A 24,972-nucleotide genomic window follows, 5' to 3' on the forward strand; every position below is an offset into this window, starting at 1 on the left:
ACAACTAAAAATATATTTTTTAAAAAGTCAGTAAAACTAAAACTAAAAAACCCCACCCACATCGAAAATCAAATTTCCTGCCATTTGGATGAAAATACTAATTGAGTGCCTCACTTAAACTGAACTACTTAGGACTTTTAAGATTTGTGACATTAGTACTAAGGTGCCATATGAAGCTGTGAACAGGCTTTGAATGTCTTAAAAATAAAGAAAACGTATACTTCTTATTTTGACAATTCAAACCAGACAATAAATGTTGTTTAAATCCATTTTCCATAACTGTAATCATATTATTTTATAAGCAGCTACTTGTTTTATTCCATATTTAAAAAGGAGCTCTGCTAGATAGGGATGAGAGGAAGACTTTTCACTAAACAATTTTTTAAATTATTATTTTAAAGTTTCTTTTCTTAAATATGTTCAGATGATGTATTAAATGAACAAAAATTTGTTTTCAAAGAAAAGAAAAATTAGTTTTTCTTTTACTGAGTCTGAATAACTTGTCTTAGACAATTACTACATTTAGTTAATGCTCTACAAAGAATATCATAAGGGGCTGAGTATATAGTTTAGTTGGTAGAATGCTTGCCTTGCATGCACAAGGTCCTGGGTTCAATCCCCAGCACCACACACACACACACACACACACACACACACACACACACAAGACAAAATATATCTTAAGTAGATAACCTTCAGTTTTTAAAAGAAAATTATATAAAAGCACATCTGGGCCTTTACCTTAATTAGATTAAAAATTACAACATAACCAGATTTCCCATGATACCATGGTCTTGGATGAAGACAGTCTGAGTATTTGGAAATGTATATACCTATAAAAGTATAAAACAGATTAAATTACACTTTAACAGACAATTTATACAGATACAATTCACACATAGGACTATCTTTAAATAATACTACAAAAAGAACGGATAAAAGTCTATTTTTAAAATGCTATGTTGATATTGCTTATACCTTTTTAAGAATCACTATGTTTCAAAACCTTAAAGTTAAGAATGTGTGTTTGACAACCAATTTTCTAGTTTGGTATAATAACTAAAAAGGGATAAAAGTATCACATTTTTTTTGAAAAATCGTAAATGTCTTCTTTTGTGTTTTCTGTGTAATCACTCAAACAAAAGGCCTATGATATTATGGTAATCTGACTCTCAAAGTTATTCTTTGTGAAAAAATATCAATAAACACCCATTTAATAATACTGAGAGTCTATGTGGTAGGTTCTGTGTTAAAGAACAGTGACAAAAAAGTAAATAAAGTAAGGTTCCAGTCTTCAAAGCTTATTTTGCTAGACTGCAAATTCTGTCAAAGCAAAGGTTATATTTATTGTTTGCCAAAAAAATATAGCCCCAAATCCAGTAGGTACTTTGGGTTCAGCAGCAGAGAACTACTAAAGGTTTTAAGAAGCTGACTGCCAGTAAAGAGGAAAGAATAGAACAACAACAATTAGAAAGCTCTAGTAACAACTGAGAGAGAAGGATCCCCACAGTAGCAGTGAAAATAAGGAGAAAGGACAGACTTCAGAGATATTACTCAACTGAGGCATCTTTTTTGAAATACAAAACACAATGGGTGAGAAAGCTTAAGATATAGTGACAAAAAACAATCTATAATCAGAATCTTGGCTTCCAGTTATGAATAAGTCCCTCAAGGGAGAAGGGTAGGCCTGGATCACAGACACAAAGACCACAGATTCTCAGGAAAATTTAAGATTAATATACTTCCTAAGACTATGAAACACTATTAGTAGAACACATTACTATTAAACATATAATTATCCAGTTCTATATGAGCCGGAAACTATGAAATTTATGAAGGCAGTGGTGTTATTCTATTATCAAACTCCACATGTATTCAGAAGGATGGGTTCCTGTCAGAATAATCCATCTTTTACTTTTACCTGTCTACTGAAGCCAGCCTCTCAAGCAGCAGCAATAAAATCATGTGACTGTAGTAATGCAAGAAAAATTTCATATTTTTTGAGATGGAAGCTGAGGCATTTATTTTAATTTACTTTCAAATTCTTCAGAAAAGAATGTAAATGAAACAAATCATATAATGCAAAATGTTGTCTGTTAGCCTTAGGTTCTCTAACTTTTCTATATGTTAGAACTTTTGTAATGAAAAAAAAAAATGGGGTTAAAAAATAGGGGAAAAGAAAAAAGGTTTTATGTAATGTTCCTGGGGTTCTAAATTTATCACCCTTACAATATCCTTTAGAAGATATAAGTTGAATGCTAATAATTTTGTTTTATGGTCATCATGTGAACTAGTGATTACACTGCTAGTTATATATGCAAAAGAAATGAAAACATAATGTCTACATACAAACTTATACATAAATGTTAATAGCACAGAGTAGCCACAGCATAATAGCTAAAAAGTGAACACAACACAAATGCCCATCCATTGATGAATAAAGAAAACTGTGGTATATAAACATATAATAAATTAAACCATAAAAAAAATGAAGTACAGCCGGGCTTGGCGGCACGTGCCGACAATCCCAGTGGCTCAAGAGGCTGACAAGAGGACAGCAAGTTCAAAAAACAGTGTCAGCAATGGCGAGGTGCTAATTAGAAACCCTGTGTCTAAATAAAATACAAAATAAGGCAGGGGATATGGCTCAGTGGTTGAGTGCCCCTGAGTTCAATCCTCAGCACCCCACCCAAAATAAAATGTGAAGAGAGATAGGCTATAATACAGATGAACCTCTAAACCAGTATACTAAGTAAATAAAGTTACTCATAAAAAATCACATAATACGAGATTCCATTTATATGCATGTCATAAGAGGCAAATCTATAGAGGCAGAAAGTAGACTAGTGGTTGCCTAAAGGTGGTGATAGTGTGGAAAGGGAAGTCACTGTTCATTGACATGGGATTTCTTTTTTGGGTGACAAAAATGGGTCTAAAATTAATGATGGTGAATAGACTAAAAAAGCACAACCCCACTGAATGGTCCACTTTCTAAATGGGTGAGTTTTACAGTATGTGAATTATATCTCAATTCAAGTATTAAAAGGAGGTGGTCAGCAAAAAAACAACCATGAAGCCCAATAATCCTTCTTAGTCCTGATATCTTGACATCTTATAGCACTTAACCCTGCAAAACACCCTCCTCTTCCTTGAGATATTTCTCCTTGTGTGAAGCTCTACTTGCCAATTCTCCACCCAATAGGCTACTCTTAATCCTTCCTCATTCTATGGGCTTTCTTATCTCCCCACACCCTGGTCCCATTAATGATCCAAAAGTTCTGTGGGCCATCTATTGTTTCTATACTATCCTAAGTAAAATCTTGGCTTCAACTAATACCCTACCCTCAAATCTGATTCTGATCCCTTCCCAAATATTTTTTATCACTTGCAAGCTATATTTTAGAAACACTTATGAAAGCTCATTATCTCTCAAATTTAACTCACTAAAATACTGTTCATTTACTAAGAAAACCAGGTATAAACTCCTGGGCTAAGTACTTTATACGGTCTCACTTAATCCTCACAACAACTCTATAAAGTAATTTAATCTATTTTCCAAATGAGAAAACTGAAGACTAAAAAAAAACTTAAGTGTTAATTATGTTCTTAGCCATTACTTATCTCTCTTAACTCATCAGCTTCCCTACCAATCTGCTTCTCTCCTTCTGTGATTCCTTTCTACTAGTAATATCGCTATAGTATACGTTTAAAACTTTGTACTTGATTCTTCTCTCTTACTACTAACATTCCGTAGTTGCCAAGTTTGATCAGTTCTATCTATTCTCCATTCTTATTGCCATTATGATAGTTTAGAAGGGATCCTCGTGACAGTGCTAATCTTTGGTACTTAAAAAAAAAAAAAAAACAAAAAAACAACTTTTTTATGCTTAAAGTTCTTATTTCTAAAGATTATAATTGGTTTGACATTAATGAAACTGGTTTTTAATATAAGTGTTTTACTGTTACTATGATTCTCTTATACTTTCTTAACAATTCTCATTAATTCAATGGTCAGATGAAGTGTAAACCCACAGGAAATTCATGTACTTTAGATCAAATTCTCTTTCAAAATAATAATAAAAGCATTTTATAAAATTAACTAATCTTGGGTGGGGATGCAGCTCAGTAGTAGAATACTTTCCTAGCCCTAGTTCAATCCCAAGTACCTCAAAATAAAAACAAAAACAAAAACAACAGAACAAAAACCCAGTATGGAATTTAAACAAAACTCACTTCCTTTTGTAAAATAAGAGATTTGTTTTTTTCTTATAGACTTACCTTTGGCTGGATCACCAAGAGTGGTAATAGCACTGCTGCCAACACACAGTCCACGCTGACAAACCAATTTGGCCTTTAAACAAAAAAATACTACTGTTGCTTATTATTATTCTTGGGAGAGGCAATGAAATAGTGCTATATAATCTATAAGCTTTAAAATAAGTGCAGAATCTGTTCACTGCATGTATTCATGGCACAAAGCAAGCTCACGTTCAGCAACTGTATTTTGATTAATGGTCCAAAGTTTTCCACAAAACTTTACATTGGTGACATTTAACAAAATATCACCAGCAAAACCAAATTAAACAAGGTCACAATTAAGTACTCCCTTGAAGGTGTCCCCTCCCACCAATTATAGCTTTAAATCCACTAAATTCAAAATGTCTTTATTTTGTGTAAACCTATAGCACACTTTATTTGGATTCAGGACTAAGTTAAAAGAGATTAAATTCCTCTAGTAGTGCTACATAATCTTTTTATTTTACATCAATTATATTTTAAGCAAATCTGCCCCTATTCTTTATAAAACATTAGCCCAACGTAGGAATTACTTTTGTATTACTTTTTGTTGGTAGTACTACTAGCCATACACATCTTTGGAGACATATCCTATGAAGTTTGTTTGATCCCACAATTTAGGTACAGAAAATAAAACAGATATTCAATTTTCAAAGACAGGCATGAAACAATTCTAATTAACGAGTACGTTAAAAGTATTCATCTTATCCTCAAAATCATGTAATTTTAAGTTGAAAAGCCTCTAAAGAAAATATCTGGTAAACAATTATTCATAATAGAGAAATGCCTATTCACTCCACTAAAGGGCATTTAATCCGAATTAATTCAATTTTTACCATAAATTTACAAATTTAAGATAAAACTAAAGAGAAACTATAAAAAGTTGTTTTAAAAAATCATGTCAGCTTTCATTATCATTTATACTGCCACTTAACTAAATAACAAAAAATACCAATTAACTGGTCATCTGACAATCTCTTACCTGATTTTCAGTTTCAAATAGAAGAAACCCGTAAGTTTCTTGAAGTTCTTCCTGAGTATAGTTAATTGCTTGTTTTTGTTGATAAAAGGTTTTGTACTGTATAAAGAGAGAATAATCAAATGCAATAAATATGCTATTTTCGCTTGCAAATAAATTCTTTAAATGTGCCACCTGAACTCCTCCAGCTGAAAAATTAATTAAATGTATTATTTTTTCTATTCCCTAAAATATAATGTCTTGTGAGTATTTCCAAAGCTCTTTCACCTCATCTGAAAAATGATAGCCAAGAAGTATGAGCCTCAAATACCAAAAATGAGTCTATTTCTTTTAAATCTAAATGAAACTCACATAGTGTACACCAAGTACCTCACCTCATTTAAGAAAATGTCATTTTTCACCAAAGTCACTTGACTGTACTGAAAACCATGCTCAGATGCAGAGTCCAAGTAAGAAGTACGGAGAACTGAAATTGCCCTCTGGAAAAGAGAGTCTGAACTCAAGGACACTGTCTCAAAAACTGTAAAACACAAATAAAAATAATGTCACTGTTTAAGATAATGAAAGGATGGGATTAAGAGGAGCACAATGAATATCACTCAATGTTACTTATTTCTTTCCTGTATAAGTAATAAATTAATGATGTACTGCAGTATAGGTACTGTATCTATACTGTCTTAATGAATTTTTAAAAGACCATTCATGTGAGGAAAACAGCATAAATAAATTACAACTGAGGCTAAATTACTTTATTACAGGAGCTCAGATATGACCTATCAGACCCCTTACACTTTCTGGTCTAAAGTTGAGCACTATATTGTAAATACAGTTGGCCCAAAGCAGATGTACCTGTAGGGTCAAGATGGCAGTCAACAACTGCTTAGGTCAATGTTTCTTACCCTTTAGGTTTTTATTCCTCTTATCCATGTCACATTCTGATAAACTCACTCTTCCTATCCTCTCATCAAATTCCTAAGTCTGTTAGAGTCCTTTTTAAGGGGTCAATTATTGCCAACTCAAACAATACAAATCATCTGTCTCTGGTATCTCCCCATCAGCAAAGAGTTATCTATAGAATTTTAATTCCCATGGACTATAATTTTTTTTCATTTTACAAAATAAAACTATTTTTAAGGTTTTTTAAAAAAACATACCCATGCACTATCCCCAGAGATTGTGATATACTCCTTCCCTGAGAAGCATGTTTCCTAATTGAGAATTACTACTTGAATTCAATAATTTCCTTGATGATACTGTGTGTTTTGGATTTTTTCATTTCAGCAAAAACTGTGCTTAACCATTTGAACTGTTTACTCTCTTCTGTTTGTATTCTTTTTATTCTCTTTATCAAAATTCTGGGATTTACAAACTTCTTTATAAATAAGAATGATTTATACTGCACCAGAAGTTTTGGTCAAATAGTATGAATAAATATATTAAATGGCTTCCCACCTCTTAAAAAAAAACCCTGCCAATTTCATTAAATTTCAAATGTTAAAGAGAAGCATCCTAATTAAAATTAACTTATGAACAAAATATGTAAATTGTTACATATTAACTAAAACCATACTACAAAGGAAATGAAAACATTTCAGTAAATTTAATTTCAACTAAACTGTCCCAATGCTTCAAGTTATTTTAAAAAATTCTTTTTAAATAAACTCTCTAGTTTCAAAATGAAAGCTGCAAATAGAATGAAAGAAAAAAAAGGATGAAACATTTAAGAATTTTCAGAAGTTAGCACATCTAATCTATAGCTTTACTTTTGCTCAATCACTTTCTCTTTCAATTCCAGTGCTGTAAAACATGAGGATATTCTAAGCTAGGATTCATGGCTCTGCAGCTATTTGGAAGGCTGAGGAAGATGGCTTGAGTCCAGGAGTTTGAAGCCAACCAGAAACCCCATCTCAAAAAAAATAGCCAAACACCAAAGATAATAGTTAAAATAACAGTTTTCTGTATATTCACCGAGGCTCAATAGGTGTAAAACATGTTTTTTACAGTGAAAAAGAAAAAAAAAGAGTAGCTTCAGAAATAAAGGTTTTGATTATCTACATCTCCAAATTCTGCAAGACATTAACAGGGAGATATAGAGTTTGGGAAGTACGGAATACCATATACATTCCCATTTTTAAGCATCATAATGCACCATAATACAGTGAAAACCAAGAGGTAGTGCAAATTTTAAAAACAAATTTACTTAGCTTTTTAATACATGTGGCCAGAGAACACTATATTTCACATCAGTATGAGGAATACTGTTCTCAATGAAGCTTTGAGTAAAGCTAATGATTTGAAACAAATAAGGAAGAACAACTATAAAATGATTTATTTTGTGCTTACATATTTTTATTTCTAAAACTATTTACAGTTAAAATTGCTTTCCCCTTTAGGCCAGCATTATCTGAACATCATCATATTGATAATAAGTAATAATTTTATGGTTAGCAGAAGGAAAAGAATGTTGGAAAATCACAGCTAATCTTGAATCTTTCATAATTTCATAAAAATGACAATTATACTCTCCAAAGAGCAAAAGTTTCCTGCTCTATAAATAAGAACTTTATCGAAAAAATTATTGATGCTTTTCCTCACACAACATATTTTCACTTGAGTCTACTGCACTGAACAACATGAACACTTCATAAATGAATGGCCTCATTTTTGCTGAGCCATATTCATGCTTTATTCAAACATTGAAAATTACAGTATTAAGTAAATGAAGAGGGGGCTTTTCTACAAAGAAACCTAAAACAACATTTAAGAAGGTAACCGAAAAGTGCCTGTGTGTAAAATATTCAAAGTATTGGGCGGGTTTAAGTGACAATAAAGTGCATACAAAGAAAGGTGAGTTCAGTTCGATCACAATGGTTCTGGTAAGTGAATTTTCCTGTTGTACCTGGCTTTTGGCACATTTCTGTTATGTGTATGCTCATGCTCAGCCTTTAAGTTTGATTTTGGACACCTCTAACTTCTAATAATAGGGATGAGAAAATAATAAACCAACTACCTGTGTGCTATATCATAGCACACTTTATATAAACTTTTGGTCTGGGGATTGTAGCTCAGTGGTAGAATACTTGCCTAGCATGCACGAGGCCCTGGGTGTGAACTCTAGTACCAAAAGAGAGGAGGGGAAAGGTAGAAAAAGAAAATTTGGTCTGAAAGCCAATGATGAGATAAAACTAATGACAAATTATATGTCACAGCGATTCTAACAAAAACTAGCTTATACATCTCTCCATGACCACATCTCCCCACAGAAGGACAATAACCTACATCTGTTAATAATGATGCCTATAAACCTTACCTATTCTAAGTAAGCCATTTGATAATTGAAGGAAACAGTCCATTCCTTAATCATTTAATCTTAAAATGTATTATATCTTTACTTTGAAGATTCTAAAAGATACATGGTTTAAAATAAGTATACTTTTAGTTCAATTTGGCAGAACCTTTAAAAAAAAACATGCAATGTGTAGGAATGTATTTCTAAGAAATACTGGGATAAGCGAACAGGACGGACGGACGGACACACACACACACACACACACACACACACACACACACAGCATTCCTTGAATGAGAATCCCTAGCGGCAAAAAAAAAAAAAAAAAAAAAAATGAAGATACCCTAAAGTGCCATCAACAGAGAATACTCTGCAACTATTTTTTTTAATATTTATTTTTTAGTTGTAAGTGGACAAAATATCTTTATTTCAGTTTTATGTGGTGCTGAGGATTGAACCCAGGGCTTTATGTGTGCTAGGAAAGCACTCTACCACTGAGCCACAACCCCAGTCCCCCCACTCTGCAACTATTAAAAACAAGGTAAATTTGTATTCACTGACATACAAAGATATCTATTATATACTACAGAGAAACAACATATGTTACCTGTCATTTTGGCAAAAAAGAAAAAAATACGTAAGCAAAATTAGGTATTTGAAAGTATACAGAAAAAAATATAGAAGGATGGGAAACCAAACTGTTGATACTGGTTAAATTAATAGTTACTGAAACTGGGAAGGGGACAAAAGAGGAACTTAAATTTTTTACCTAATATATATTATTCCAATTTAGGTTTTTCTTACACGAGCATGTATTACTTCCACCGTTTAAAATATCTCAACTTTGAAAAAAATGAACTATGATTTTGAAGAAATATAAATAGAAGAATGTATTTTTTATGATGCAATTCAAAAACTTAACCACCTATCAATTTTAGATTAATGATTATAAAAACATTGCAGCTATTGGAAATGATTTTTTTTGAAAACTTTGTTTTACATGATCTAAATTAAAACTAAAAATGTTATAATTCTACTTTGAATTCGTAAGTAATAATTTACAGCACTTAGATTAATACCCACTCTTTTCTGATAAGAACCCTGTCTCGATCTTCTCTAAGAGAGAATGTAGCTGGGAGGATGGTCTTAGTTCCTTTATATCACATATACCTCCAGAATTCTTGACGCAGTCCTGTTCTTTGTTAATGTCATAAATGCTAAATGAAAAATAAAAAAATTCATAAAGTGAATGACTCTATGATATAAACAAATGTTAAACAAGCATCTAATTTGCAAGAGGAATAAGTCTATGGTTAATTTTACCTCCTTTGAGTAGTGCCTGTATAAATTTGCCCTATAAAACAGTAGCATAGTTTGAAATAATTTTCCTCCAACTTCTAATGAAAAATTTGTACACAGAAAGATTCCTGTGCTTACAGGAATCACTTTTGCCTCACTGGGGGGGGGGGGACCTTTTAAAATGAAAAGCAGATCATAGAACCACATCTTTATTTTATTAAAAATAACAAAAGCAGGGCTGGGGTTGTAGCTCAGTGGTAGAGCTAAGCACTCTATCGCTTGCTTAGCACCTATGAGGCATTGGGTTCAATCCCCAGCACCACATTATAAAGAGAGGGGGCGGGGAGATTATGTGCATCTACAACTAAAAATATTTACAAAATATCGAAGTCAAGTAGAACACAATGAAAAAATCATCCCCCCCCAAATCAGTGAATTCGTTAAACTAAACTATTAATGGTATTATGTATCCAGTACTATGATATATCTTTGATTTATCAAGACAGAGAAATGGTCTATTGTAAATAAACAGGTTAAAAGAGCTCAGACTACAAAAGACACATGATGCAAAGCAATCAGTACGGTAAATGTGTAGGAGTCTCTAGAACATAATAGTGAATGCATAGTAGTATAAAACCAATAATCTCATGGAGGTGGAGATAAGTTAGAAAGGTCTCATAGAAGTCATTAATACTTGAAATATGAGATATTTAAGTGATAAGCCAAAAAGGGAATGGATGAGCGTGTTATGTTTTCTAGATAGTAGAAACAGTGTGAGCAAATATACAGAGGTGTAAACATGATACACTAAAGAAACTTCAAGTAGCTTCATATGACTAATGAGGGTAAGAAGAGAGGAGGGAATAATATTCATAATATTCACTATAATTTATAATGTTATGTTTGGATCTTTAATGTCCCTGAAAAGCTCATGTGTTAGGTAATAAAGTAATGCTCAGAGGTGAGATGATTAGATTATGAGAGCTGTAAACTCATCATGGACTAAGTCATTTGATGGGTCAGAATTCTGAATGTACTACTGGATGGTAACTGTGAGCAAGTAGGGCATGGCTGAAGGAAGCAGATCAACAGGGGTACGCCCTTGGGTCATATTTTGTCCCCAGCTTCTGGTACAAATGCATACAATTTCTTTCTCTCCCTTCCTCTTTTGGTTTCCAGCTACTAAGAGCTGACAGCCTTCCTAACCCACACCCTTTCACCATGATATTCTGCATCACCTCAGACCCTGAGCAAGAATCTGCAGACCAGGGACTGAATGTCTGAAACCCTGAACCCAAAATAAACTTTCGCCCTCTAAGTTGTTCTTGTCAGGTATTTTGGTCACTATGATGAAAAGCTGATTAATATATATAAAAAACTAATGTCTTCTTCCTTAACAAGTGAAAGCCTGTGACAACAGAAATCATGTGTTTTGTTTGCCATGGATTATTTAGTATTTAGTTTAATGCTAGCACATAATGGATATTTAATAAATATGTATTTGTTAAGTGAATGCAAGAATAATGTTTATGATAAATAATCTGTTCTAAAATTTGGAAATAAAACTTCTCAACTCTTTTCACAAAGCAGTCAAATTCTAATACCAAAACCTGACTGACAAAACATTCTAGGAGGGCTGGGGCTATAGCTCAATGGTGGAGCGCCCGCCTCGCATGTGTGAGGCACTGGGTTTGATCCTCAGCACCCCGTAAAAAATAAAAAGATATTGTGTCAACTACAACTAAAAAAATATTTTTAAAAAAGATTCTAGGAATAAGAGAAATGGTTCACTAAATAGTAAATCCATAAATTTAACCATACTTATAACTAAGTAAAAACCACAAAAGAGCTATTGCTGTATGAAATGAGGGAGAAGAGCTATAAGCTGCCAGGTCAAAAAGAAATTAATATACAATTATTTCCCAGCAGAAACTTTTTCATATGTAAATTTTTATTGCTGCACAGCATTTTTTGTGTATGTTATTCTACTATACTTAATCTTAGAAATCTGCTTACTTAATAACAGAAAAATGTTCTACAATAAATTTTTTCAGTGGAAAGAAAAGCAGATTACAAAAGAGAAGCATTGTGTACCTATACCAACCCTTTTAACACATACCACAATTACAATAATGGTCATCTTCTGCATAACACACATCAATAACAGATATTTTTATCTGACTATCTTCCCACCACTAGATTATTAGCTTCAAAAATACAAAGCTGTTGTCTCTTTTCAATGCTATGTTCTCAGTGCTTGGAACAGTGCCTGGTACACAGTAAGGATTCAATAAATATTTAATGAATTAATCAGTTTCCCAGATCACGTTATTTATTTCTACTTAAAACCATTTGCCTAGCGAGGCCCCTATAATCCCAGCAACTCTGGAAGGTAAGGCAAGAGGATCACAAGTTTAAGGCCAACCTAAAGACCCTGTCTCAAAATAAAAAATAAAAGTGCTGGGGATATAGCTTAGTGGTTAAGCACCCCTGGGGTTCACTCTCTGGTACCAAAATAAAACCCTCTGCCTCTCACTGCCCTCAGAACACATGTGCTTCCTTCCATGGGCAAGTATAAATTGGTTCCTGCTTATTTCTTATACCTCACCTTGTCACACATTCCCCTGACTTACTTTGATCACTCCATCTAAAGTAGGTGTTGTTTAATGCACTCATTGTAACTTGCAATTTTTTATCAATTAACTTTTTTTTTGGTGGGGGGGGGCAATCTATCTTCCCCTCTACAATGTAACATCCAAGGAAACAAATTCTGCCTCTTGTTCACAGAAGTCCCTCAGTTTCCAGCAGACCACCTAGTACCACTGCAGATAAAAAAATACAAAGTTATCTTTGGGTAAGTCCTTTATTGCTTTATTTTTATAGCTTATGGATTACCTAAGATTTTAAATACAACATAAATATAAACATAATTTGGGAGAAATAAGGCTATTTTCATTTTGTGAGCACAGCTTTTAAGTAGCAGCAAGGTACAACTTCCATAAATGACAAAAACGTAAACAGAAACAGTACTTCTCACAAGTTAAAAAAACAGACTCATACAAAGCAATTCTATTTAAAAAGCTTTAAATGACAGAATGAGAAATGCACGATTTGATAGAAATTTTAAAATTCATTTAGGAAATTCTCCCACGTACAAAAAAAACTAAATATTTTCTGAAGTCAAGATTTAACATAGCAGAATAAACTCTGAGATACGTCTTGCTATTATTTGAAGTGTAAAGTCCACTTGGGAGGCCTTAACTATCGGAGGGAGGTCTACATATGCAAGATGTGGTCCTCCTTGTAGCCTACCACTACGGCACCACCCAGTGAGGACCAGCAGTGGAGGCGCTTTACACACCTTCAACTCCCCGTCTGGATGGCGGAGACCTGCCTGCCCTGTGGCCCTGCCCAGGCTTCACTAGCTACCCTCTCCTGAAGATGAACCCTGGCTCCCTCGCACCCAGGCCTTAGGACAAGGCCCCTTGTCGCAGGCCAGGCGGGTAAGTCAGCGGCCACCTCCCTCCTCACCTCAGGGGGCGGGGGGGGGGGGCTCTGACCCTCTCCCGTCCACCCAGGCCAGTGTACTGGGCAGGCCAGACACACCAAGCCCTGGGCGGGCGAGGCCGCGACCCGCGCCTTTCGAAAGTCAATAAGGGCGGGGCTCAGCGAGCAGCAGCTGGGCATGCCCACTGCCCGCCTCTAGCACAGGTTCCTGTCCCGCGTGGGGGCCACAGGCTCCTGTCGGACCTGAGCTTCTTGGGTATCCCTAGGACCGCTCTGGGAGGGCGGTTTCCGTGAGGTTTTACAGAGAGCATTCCAGGGTCCAGCTTTCCTGAGTGTCCTGCCTGCAGGCACCCAGCAAATCCAGAGTTGATTCTGAAGTCCTTGTTCTTTTCAGTACAGTGACCTCAAAATCACTGTTCCACTGTCGGTTTATACAGCTTTGCTGCATATGGTCTCACGGGTTTTATAAAAAAAACAAAACAAAAAACCTCCATTGAGTATGATTTTGAACGCTTCACGCATCCTTTAAGAGATGTTAACAGCATCTGAAATTAGGGATGGGAGCTCCTCCCTTCCACTAAACTATGCAGCCCTAACAAACACGCCAAAAATAAAATCCAATGGGTGTGGAAAGTGAAGTACTTGGCCTTGATCTAAGAATGTCTTCACTTCCTAGTCATTAACATAGTGGTTAAACTAAGTAACCAAGAAGTCTATATACAGTTCCTAGATGTAATCAATTAGTAAAGCAAATATCATTACCATATTGTGTTGTAACAACATATATAGGATAATTTGAACTCATAAAGCAAATGACTTATATGCAAAAAGAAATTAAGTCATTATTATTATTTTTATTATTTCAGTCCTGGGTATGAACCCAGGGGTTACTTTATCACTGAGCTACATTCCCCAACCCCTTTTTTATTTTTTATTTTAAGACGGGGTTCTAAGATGCCGAGGCTAGTCTCAAACTTGTGATCCTCATTGCCTCAGCCTCCAGCCCAGCAATTATGTGCTATTTAAAATAGCACATTTACTTAGGGTATTTTAATTTAACTGGTGGAAAGAAACTGCTTTAAAAAAAATTCAGATAATATTCATTGAGTAAAATGAATTTTATCTATGTACTCTTTTTTTTGAGAGAGAGTGGGGGAGAGAGAGAGAGAGAGAGAGAGAGAGAGAGAGAGAGAATTTTTAATATTTATTTTTCAGTTCTCTGCGGACACAACATCTTTGTTGGTATGTGGTGCTGAGAATCGAATCCGGGCCGCCACCGCTTGAGCCACATCCCCAGCCCCTATCTATGTACTCTTGACTTTTTCATTTAATTGCAGTTTTCCTACCCTAGGGTTTAATTAATACTCAGCTTTTGAATGTTTTAACATTCTCAAAATTCAAAATACTCTAAAAAGTTTGATTATCAGACTGATGGCTATAATCTTATACCTATCAAAATTTTATTCTTGGGGCTGGGGCTGTAGCTCAGTGGCAGAGTACTTTCCTAGCGCATTTGAAGCCCTGGGTTCAATCCTTAGCACCACATAAAAAATAAACAAATAAAAGCAAAGCATTCTGTCCATCTACAACAACAAAATTTTTTTCAAAAATTATTTTGGGCTGGGGATATAACTCAGTTGGTAGAGGGCTTACCTCGAATGCACAAGGCCCTGGGTTCAATCCCAGCACCACACTCACACACAATAATTTATTCTTGCTGGGTACAGAGGCACATGCCTGTAATGCCAGCTAGTTGGGAGGCCATAGCAAGGAAGATAACAAGCTCTAGGCCAACCTGGGCAATTTAGTGAGACCTTGTCTCAAAATAAAATAAAAAGGGCTGGGAATATAGCTGGGTGGTAGAGGACCCCTGGTTCATTCCCCAGTACTGAAAAAAAAAAATTTTTTTTTTCTTGATATGCTCTTGTAAAAAGGTCAACCAATTCTTCAAACTCCACACTTTTTATATGGGAGATTATGTAATTTTATTAGAATCATTTCAAAGCTTGTACGGTGACCTTTTTTGACTTCTATATAAAGTTAAATGGTCATTGTTCTTATTCCACATCAAACTAGGTTTATGAATTTGTGCTTCAATATTAAACTATAAACCTTTAATAAGATATTTTTCAGTGGACTATCCCTCTTACAAAAAAATCCTAAGAAAAAAATTCTCTCAGTAACAGTTACATTTTAAGACCACTTTGGGATTCTCTTGACTATTATAGCCTACCTCCAAATGTTCTGGGCATAAAGAAGTAGGAGATTTCCACAGGGATGAAGGAGGTGCCTCAACTGAACAAAGGAGGCCTCAGGAATTGGTCTTAAACATTCTTTCTAATGAGGAAGCAGGTGTACAAAGGTTCTAAATGGGTTCTATTTTCACCAAGCCATGTACAGAAAATAGATTATTAGCAAGAGATTGAATTCTCCAATTAAAAGTTATTAAATCTAGGGAAAAACAAAGTATACACTGCAGACACATTTCTTATGAGAAAAGCAATAATTTAAAAAAAGAAGCCAATTTAAAAATAAAAATCCAATCTAATAAATCAATGCAAGCAAAATCTGGTTGTTTGAAAAGGCTAATAATGCAATAGGTAATATTATGGCAATTATAATTATGGAAAAAAGAAAAAATATTTGGAACAAAGAGGTTATAAGAGGGAGTAGAGCTATGACTAGTCTCTTGGGTTTTTTTTTTTTTCATCATTATTGGTTTATTCAGATGTTTCTTCCATTTAGAACAATATTGGTAGATGAAATTTATATAGTTTTCAAACACATTGGTGCAAACTGCCTTTGGTATGAGAATTAAAGTTATCATACTACTGTAAGATGGCACTATTGTAAGTTTGGCACTTACAACAACCCTGATGATATGTACTAAAATTTGAACAAAACAGACAAAGTCCTAGAAAAGTTGATTTACCACACTTGACATAATTATAACCACTAAAAAAATTTATTATTTAAACATCTGCCACCAACAATACTTTAGGCTCAAGTGAGTTCAATGGCAAATTCCATAATTGGTTATCTACATGAGAATAAAGTAAAATGTTCACAAATAACAATTCCAAGTATACAAATGTGAAATAATCTCTAAGAGGCTTTGAAGAAAATATAGAAGAGAACCTTTACAAGAAAAATATTGATAAATTCAACTTATTAAGAACTTGCTTACTAAAAAACAAACAACAACAACAACAACAACAAAACCCAAAAAACCATGAGAGAAAAGGTACTTGGCAACCCAATTATCAAGACTAGTTTCTGAAGCATATTAAAATACATTACGCTCCAACAAACAGCAAAATACTAGATATAACTCAATAATCCATTTACTACAGATTAGCTAAAACAAACAAAAAAATACTGGTACAGCCAGGCCCAGTGGCACATGCCTGTATGATCCTAATGGCTCTGGAAACTGAGGCAGGAGAATCACAAGTTGAAAGCCAGCCTCAGCAACTTAGCAAGGCCGAAAGCAACTTAGTGAGATCTTTTCTCAAAGAAAGCTGGGGATGTGGCTTAGTGGTTAAGTACCCTGATTTAAAAAAAAAAAAAAAAAAAAAAAAAGCTGGTACAACCACAGAATGGAAAATTGTTTTCCTGTGCTATATAATGTTTTCTATATTCTTATTTATGGAGGTTTTCCAAATATATTAAGAAAAAACATGGGATAGCAACAGAAGAATATATCAATTTGTACATGCAACATATTTTTAAAAATACCTACAACCTAATGTATGAGGAAATAAGTACCCTATAGAAATAATGGGATAAACATGACTAAATAAAGAAAACATATGGTTGACTAAAAACACATGAAAAGATTTTCAATTTGTTTAAGTAACCAGGGAAATAGTTTGTAAAGACAATGTACCATTTCACTTCCACCACACTGGCAAAAATCAATAGGTTGGACAAAGCCAAATAGGTTGGAGAAATGGTAGGTTTCATTCACTACTGCTGAATGATAAATCAAAACCACCATTTTGGTTACAAAAAATTGTGCTATGAATAGATAACTATGATTATAATGCATTCCACTATTGTCATGTATGTAAGAAAAAAATTAAAACCCACCATTTTGGAAATGTTACATAGCATCTAAGAAAGTCCAACACAGTCTTCCTATGGACCTAGCAATTCCACTACTAATGCGCGGAGTAAAAATATTGTATATATGCACTTTGAGCCATCAGCACTAATTATAACAGCCTAATGATGGAAATAACCAACATGGATAAATACAGACTATATATTTTTTTAAATATCTTTATTTATTTATTTTTTAATGTGGTGCTAAGGATTGAACCCAGTGTCTCACATGTGCGAAAAAAGCTCTCTACTGCTAAGATATAACCCCAGCCCTCAGACTATCCTTACCAACAAATTATATTTCATTGCAAATGAATGAACGAACCACAACAGGGGTTCCCAAAATGATGATAATGCTAATATACATGATTCTTTCAAATACTATATAATGGTATGCATTGTCAACCAGAAGAGCTGCAAAATTCAGTGAGGCAATATTTTCCAAATGACAAATGAGTAGGAGGAGAAAAAGCATATTTTTCCTAAAAGTGTAATACAGACCAATGGATGTTAATGTCACAGAGCAAGGGAAGTTTACTAATATTGTTCCATATTCTACATTGATGCTACCCTTTGAGAAACTGTTAGTGACATAAATGATAAATATCAAAAAGAACATAACTACCTCAAAATGATATTCAAGTATCTCTCCATTTTCCAACCACTTTTTTCTCTATACATTGCAGTAGACTCAATGTGAAAATGTGAAGTAGAATTCTAGGAGACATTAAAATTATTTGCAAAAATGTAAAGCAGTGCCATTTATTGCTAATACTGGAGGTGGGTTGTTGTCATTAAAATGTTATCTATATTGGATGTAATGGGCTTTTTTTTAAAAGGTACAAATACATACATTTTAAATTGGTCAGTTCCAACATCTAGTGTAGTAACTACCAACAGATACTACCCAAATAAATAAAAGATCTTTGGGATCCTCAATAGTGTTTTAAAGTATAAAGGAATCCTGAGACCAAAAGTTTGTGAACTGCTCAATTACAGGCACATGCTTCAACATGGATGAATTTCAGAAACAATGTTTGATAAAAAATAACTGACAGAACATATACTATGGTTCTATTTAAATAAAGTTCAAAAGCAAGTGAAAGTAAACAATATGTTAAGAAAATATACATGATAAAACTATAAATATTAAAGACAAGGGAATAATTAACATAAAATTGATAATAATCATGGTGATGGAGCAAGGAATTATTTCCTCCTAGAACAGACACAAAATGTTTCTAAGGTTCCTGTGGTTTTCTATTAAGCAACATACAGATATGTACTTTTTAAAACTGTATATTTTTAATAGCATTTTTCATACATACATTTTTGGAAGAAGAAACAGACATACCTATTGTCCTAGAAGGAAAAACTCAAAAGAATGTCTCTTCTCAAATTAATCTATAAAATTCAATGCAATCTCAAACAACATCCCAAAGAAGATTTACTTGAAGAGATGGCTCTAAATTTAATCTGGAAGAAAAATGTAAAAGAACCCAAAGCTTTTTCAAAAGAAAGAAAGCACCAAAATATACTATAAAGCTATAATAACAGTACATGGCTCAAAGAAGAGAGTTCGAACCCTATAAATACATACACAAATGATATTTTGCCCTGGCCAAAATATTTGACTTTCTTATTCATCAAAGAAGATAAAAATTAAATAGATTTTTCTTTGAATTATTAAATGGGTAAAATATTTAGAAATACTTTTACTATCCACTGCCGACTAGCAGGAAGATTAATACATGTTTTGAGAACTCAAAAGAGTACAATTATTTGAAATCATTCTGATAAGGACTCTAAAACACTATCTGATCACTTGAGGCATGTTTATAATAGCATCAAAACAACCAAAACCAATCATCGCAGCATTGTTACAAAGAAATCTTGAAAATAAATGTCCACTAGCAGAAAAACAAAATACATACAATGTCTAATTATACTAACTATATCATACTATATTTATTTAACAAATATTCTCAGGCAAGGTTTTAGGCACTCTGTGGATTTTAATTCATTTAAGCAAATATGTCTAGGTTACAGGATGTGCTCATAATTTATATCTTTTTAAAAGAGCATTAATTACATTTGGGCAAATATCCTGAAAATATATTTCAAATACTGTGTTGTGCGTTCCTTAAAATAATTGTGGATACTTAAGTCACCTTTTATTTTTTCTGGCCTGGTTAGTTATTGATGTATTGGAGATATGATATACAGTTATCCATTTCTACAAGGCAGGTTGTCAAGAGAAGAGTATTCTTACACTGTTAATTTGCTTTGTTATAAACCTCCGGGATAGAATTACACCAGCCTCAGATTCTACCACATTGACTATCTCACACACACTCCTCCCTTTACAATGCTTTCTCAGGGGAACACTGTGGATCACTGTGGAGCCTCAGATCACTAATGCTATTACAAGTAGTATCGTGTACTTGCACAATACTTAAGCTTAAAACACATTTTCATAAGCCCTACCATTCTAATTTTACCTAACGGGAAGAAAAAAGAAAGGTAAAACTGGTTTAAACATGAATTTCAAAAAGACAAGTGGTAATTAAGAAAAACTTGAGAATTCTGAAACTCAAATTTTGAGGTTCATCAATCACGTTCTCCCAGAAAGTGCTGGTTAGTGCCGCCTTCAGACCAACTGCTGGGTTGCAAGGACCAACTTTTAGAACATTCCTTATGCATTATTCCAACTAGTTCTTAAATGACTTTCCCTATGGGCAGCCCCCCCCCCTTTTTTTAAGAGGTCACATACTGCCATAGTCTCTGAAGAAAGAAACTTGAGTAGCAGGCTTCATAACGAACCCTTAGGAAACGATTTCCTGCCAGTCCAGACCCAATGAGGGCCACTTCAGCCAAGAACTTACTGTCCTACTCGTGAGGATGCAGTTGCCTTCTGAAAGGCGAACCCAAACGAAATGTTTAAACTGTTTCAGACTTTCTGCCTGAAAAGGGGGAGAAACCAATTTCGAAGCCCTGCACGGACCTGTGCCATGGTTAAGATGTGTGTGCTGGCGAAACTGAGACTGGCCATAGGTTGGACAGTCATGGGAAGGTGGCTAAGCAGAAAGAACACAGAGCAATGCCGACCCCTCCCACCCGCCGCAAGGCAAACAGGTGGTAGGAACGCGCCCGCTGCCCATCATCGCAGAACCCCAGGGCCGCAGCCCCCGGCCGCGGCGCACACGCCCGAGCAACTGGCGGTGCGCTCACCCTCAGGACCCGTTCTTCTCCGGGTGTCTGCGGAGGTGAGCGACCAGGACGCCCCGGACTGAAAGGGGTTTACCTGTCCTTGGTGCGGCCGCTGGCCCCGAAGACCTAAGATCACTGCGCACTTTTCTTCCCATGCTTTTCCAGCGCGTCCGCTCCTCCTTCCCCGGCCTGGCAGCCAGCTGGCCAGCAAGTGTGCACGAAACCAGGCGCCGTCTCCGGCCCTCGCGCAAACAGCGCCTCGTCAGAGGAACGCCGCGCTCCCCGCGCCCCGGGTCTCCCCTCAGAGTCACAGCCGACAACCTGCCCCGGGACGCCCGCCGCCTGAAAGACCGCGTCGACTTTCTCACGGCCGGGCTCCAGCAACCGGAAGTAAAACCTTGTGGCTCAAGAAAAAAGAGGAGGGGTGCGGAAAAAGAGAGAAAGTGAAAACTGAACTGCCGCGTCCCCTGGAAGACGGGAACCAATCACGGGTCGAAACCAGGACGCAGGCGCGAGCCGCCATTGGCGTCCACGCGGCGCTCGCTTTTTGTCTCTGCGCAGGCGCGAGTCTCAGGCTAGAACGGCCGAGTTCGCATCTCGCGAGACTGGCTCCCGGCCGGATGCAGAAGACGCTGGCGGGAAATGACTGAAGACTGGCGGTGGCTTCTCTATGTGCGGTACCCAGTGACGTTCGCCTACACCTCGCCTTCCCTGCTGCCTGATCCTCCTGCCACTTAAGACATTTCCAAAGTCTCACCCTTATCCATGTAACACGCGGTCTGTGCGCTAGTTCCCTAGAACAGCTCTCCATAATCCATATGGAGAGAGCAAAGGTGACCATAAATAACGTTAATTCAGGGCTATCCTTACCCAAGATAAACCTCATTGAGAGAGATAAGTGCTGTCGAGCCAAGTATATTGACACGTTTGGGAATACAAAGATTTAATCACTTGGTGGGATAGTTCTCTGTTTATTGTGACCAGGTGCTGCATTAGACCCTTGAATTAACAACCATGAACAAGCTGGACAAAGACCCTGTAGCCATAATCGAATTTAGAGATGGGTGAAAAACAGATAAACCTACACCATAACGAAGTAGAATTCCTATAATACATGCTGTGAAGACAAACTGAAAATGCTAGTGGATGGAGTTGGAAGCCAGAGGCCAGAGCAGAAGAAGAACTATAAGATCTCAATGAAAAGGGGATATTCAAAAATCAAAGATGAAGATGGCCAGGTGAATCCTAAGAAGATCTGAAAGTAGAGCTTTCACACCTGAAGGCACAGCAAGTGTAAAGGCTCTGAGAAGTGAAATTAAGCTTGTTCCAATAATTGAAGGTAAAGAATGAAATTGTATTAAAAATGCAAAGAACCAGAAGGTATAGCTTCATGATTTATCTTAAAGCAAATATTCATAAAAACCCCACCCAGGTCAAGAAATGGAACTTTGCCAATATTCTGGAAGCTCCCTCCCCCTGGTGTTTCCCAATCAATAGTTGAATATTCCCTTTGAGAATTAGTGAAATTTAATTGCCATTGCAATAGTACTAAGAGGTAGAACTTTTTTTTTTTTGGTTGGGGGTAGCGGGCATTGAACTTAGGGGCACTCAACCACTTAGAGCCACATCCCCAGCCCTATTTTGTATATAGAGACAGGTTGTCACTGTGTTGCTTAGCACCTCACTTTTGCTGAGGCTGGCTTTGAACCCGCTGTTCTCCTGCCTCAGCCTCCCAAACTGCTGGGATTACAGGTGTGGGCGCTATGCCTGCAGAAGAGGTGGAACTTTTAGTTAATTAGGTCATAAGTACTCTTTTGTGTATGGATTGTTGCAGGAGAGGTTTAGTTATCATATAGTCATGGGTTCCTGATGCCTGCTGTGGTCTCTCACTCCCTGAAAAACCAGCCTCTGTCTCAGAGCAAAGCCTGTCCAAAGAAGGGACAGGACCTTTGTCCTTGGAAAGACCCACAGAGCACTCCTAGGCACATTCCCACCCTGCTAAGTGGTTTATCTACAAATAACAGGACAGATCTGCGCCAGGTGTCCCTGATTCAGTCAGGCTAGGTGGAGACCCATAGTAACCCCCTAGCAGCCACCAATCAGCATGAGACAGGGAAATACCTGGGATGCCAGATGACCCTCCCAGTAGTTTATGGTGGTTGATAATGCGTTGGGAAATCTTGTAGTTCAGCAGGAACACCCCTCTTGGCTTAAACCAATCAGTTCAAATGAATCCCCCTTTTGTAGTAACCAATCACCTCTACCCAACTTGTTCCCGCCAGTGAATGTGCTAATCATGTTTTAGAGTTGTTATTTGATTTTCCCTCGGTGTGTGATGATTTGCTAAGAGATGCTATGATGTATTGGGGGGGGGGGGTCCCTGCCTTCTCCAAAGAATGTATAAAACTGCAAACCCTGGGCTCGGGGCCTCTCAGCGTCACCGGTTGCTGTGTGTGTGTGTGTGCGCGCGCGCGCGCGACCAAGCTAGCTCGCAATAAACACCTCTTTGCTGTTTACATCGATCTTGGTCTCTGGTGGTCTTTTGGGGGTCCCGAATTCGAGCATAACATCCCTATGTGCCCACTTGCCCTTTCCCCCGTGTAATAATGCAACATAAAGGGCTTCACCAGATGCAGCCCCTCGGTCTTTGATTTTCTAGCATCCAGAACCATAAGCAGAATAAGCTTCTCTTGTTTTTAATTGACTCAAGTGTGTTGTATTCTGTTAAAGCAACAGAAAATGGGCCAAGATACCACTCTGGCCTACCACCAAATCTAATCACTACTCTGACTCCACCTGATGATCTTTTCCTTACTTAAAAAAAAAAAAAAATGCCACCTAATATGACTCCTTAAACTTTATCGTGTATTTGCTGGTGGTTTGAAATCAACACAAATTAAATAGTTTTCTGCATGTGTATGAGACTCATTAGGTTTTTATGTGTTTCCTGTTCTTATATTTTTCACGGCTGTGTATATGGATGTAGCACATTTTCTTTACTCATGGCATTTTGATGGACATTTAGATTGTTTCCATTCTTGAATATTTAAAATAATGCTGATATTGAACATTCTTATTTATATCTTTTGAAGCACATGTGTACTTATTTCTGTTGGGCATACACCTACTAATGGAATGCTAAACATGGTTATTTGGATTTTTGTTTTTGCAAATATTTTCCCTCAAACACACACTATTGGCCAAATTCTCTTCCTCATTGATATTGGCCTTGGTTAAGTGAGTTCTTTGGATGATAGAATATTAGCAGACATTACGTGAAAGTGTTAAGTGCATTTGTGTAGTTTGCCTCTGCTCTTATCCCCAAATGATTCACATGAAAAAAAACAGGCCTCATGTAGCTGTTGCATCTTCAGCCCAGGTCTCCAGAAGAAAGCTATGTGGAATTGGATGTGGTGTTGCACACCTCTGATCCCAGCAATTTGGGATGCTGAGGCAGGAGGATTGCAAGTTTGAGGCCATCCTCAGCAATTTAGGCCCTAAGCAACTTAGTGAGACCCTGTCTCAAAAAATAAAAATATCTGAGGATGTAGCTCAGTGGTAAAGTGCCATAGGTTCAAACCTCAGTACAAAAACAGCAACAACAAAAACCCCTATGTGAAACAGATGTGATGCCAAATCACAACTCAACACACTTAGATTAGCAGAAAGTTAGAAGTGTTGAAGATTGATGAGTCTGATCATTAATGCTGTATCAGAAACCACTGAGTTTGGGTTTTTATTATGGATGATGATGCCAAACTTTTGCCAGTTAGTTTTATCTAGCTTTTACACCTCCACAGCAGCTTATTCTAGTTTTTTCTACATCCTGGCCAATGCTTTTTAATTTGGTACATTATGGTTTGACTTTGCATTGCCTCCAACTGATATATTTTGGCTGTTCTAAGTGTTTTGAATTTCTGAGTCATCTTATCCATTTTCTCATCTTAAAAAAAAAACCTGATGGAATTTTTGTTGATATTATCCTGAATGCATAGATAAAATAAATCTAGGGGAGAATTAACATCTTAATAGCCTTCAAATATATAAAATATGATAAATTTAATTAGGTCATTAAAATTTTTAGATATATTTATAAATTTCAATATACAAGTCTCGCATACATTTTATTATATTTATCTCTTCTTATGTTTTGATGTTGTCCTTAATGGTATCTTAGACATTGAACATACAAAAATTTGTGTTTTTTTAATATTTATTTTTTAGTTGGACACAATACCTTTATTTTATTTACTTATTTTTTATGTGGTGCTGAGGATCTAACTCA

General features: G+C 36.0%; 1 protein-coding gene across 1 annotated transcript in view; it reads right to left on the minus strand.

Moving 5' to 3' along the window:
- Positions 1-22,114, minus strand: part of TASOR2 (transcription activation suppressor family member 2) — a 62,502-nt gene extending 40,388 nt beyond the window's left edge. Inside the window, exons 1-5 of the mRNA XM_081297800.1 lie at positions 20,782-22,114; positions 5,650-5,795; positions 5,279-5,374; positions 4,279-4,351; positions 742-833 (exon numbers count right to left, since the gene is read on the minus strand). Of these exons, the coding sequence (XP_081153926.1) occupies positions 742-833; positions 4,279-4,351; positions 5,279-5,374; positions 5,650-5,795; positions 20,782-20,842 (468 nt within the window). The 5' untranslated portion in view covers positions 20,843-22,114. The remainder of the gene's footprint in view (positions 1-741; positions 834-4,278; positions 4,352-5,278; positions 5,375-5,649; positions 5,796-20,781) is intronic.
- Positions 22,115-24,972: the final 2,858 nt, after the last annotated feature.

Source organism: Spermophilus citellus, assembly GCF_964194105.1.
Source record: "Spermophilus citellus genome assembly, chromosome: 6".
Classification (NCBI taxonomy): domain Eukaryota; kingdom Metazoa; phylum Chordata; class Mammalia; order Rodentia; family Sciuridae; genus Spermophilus; species Spermophilus citellus.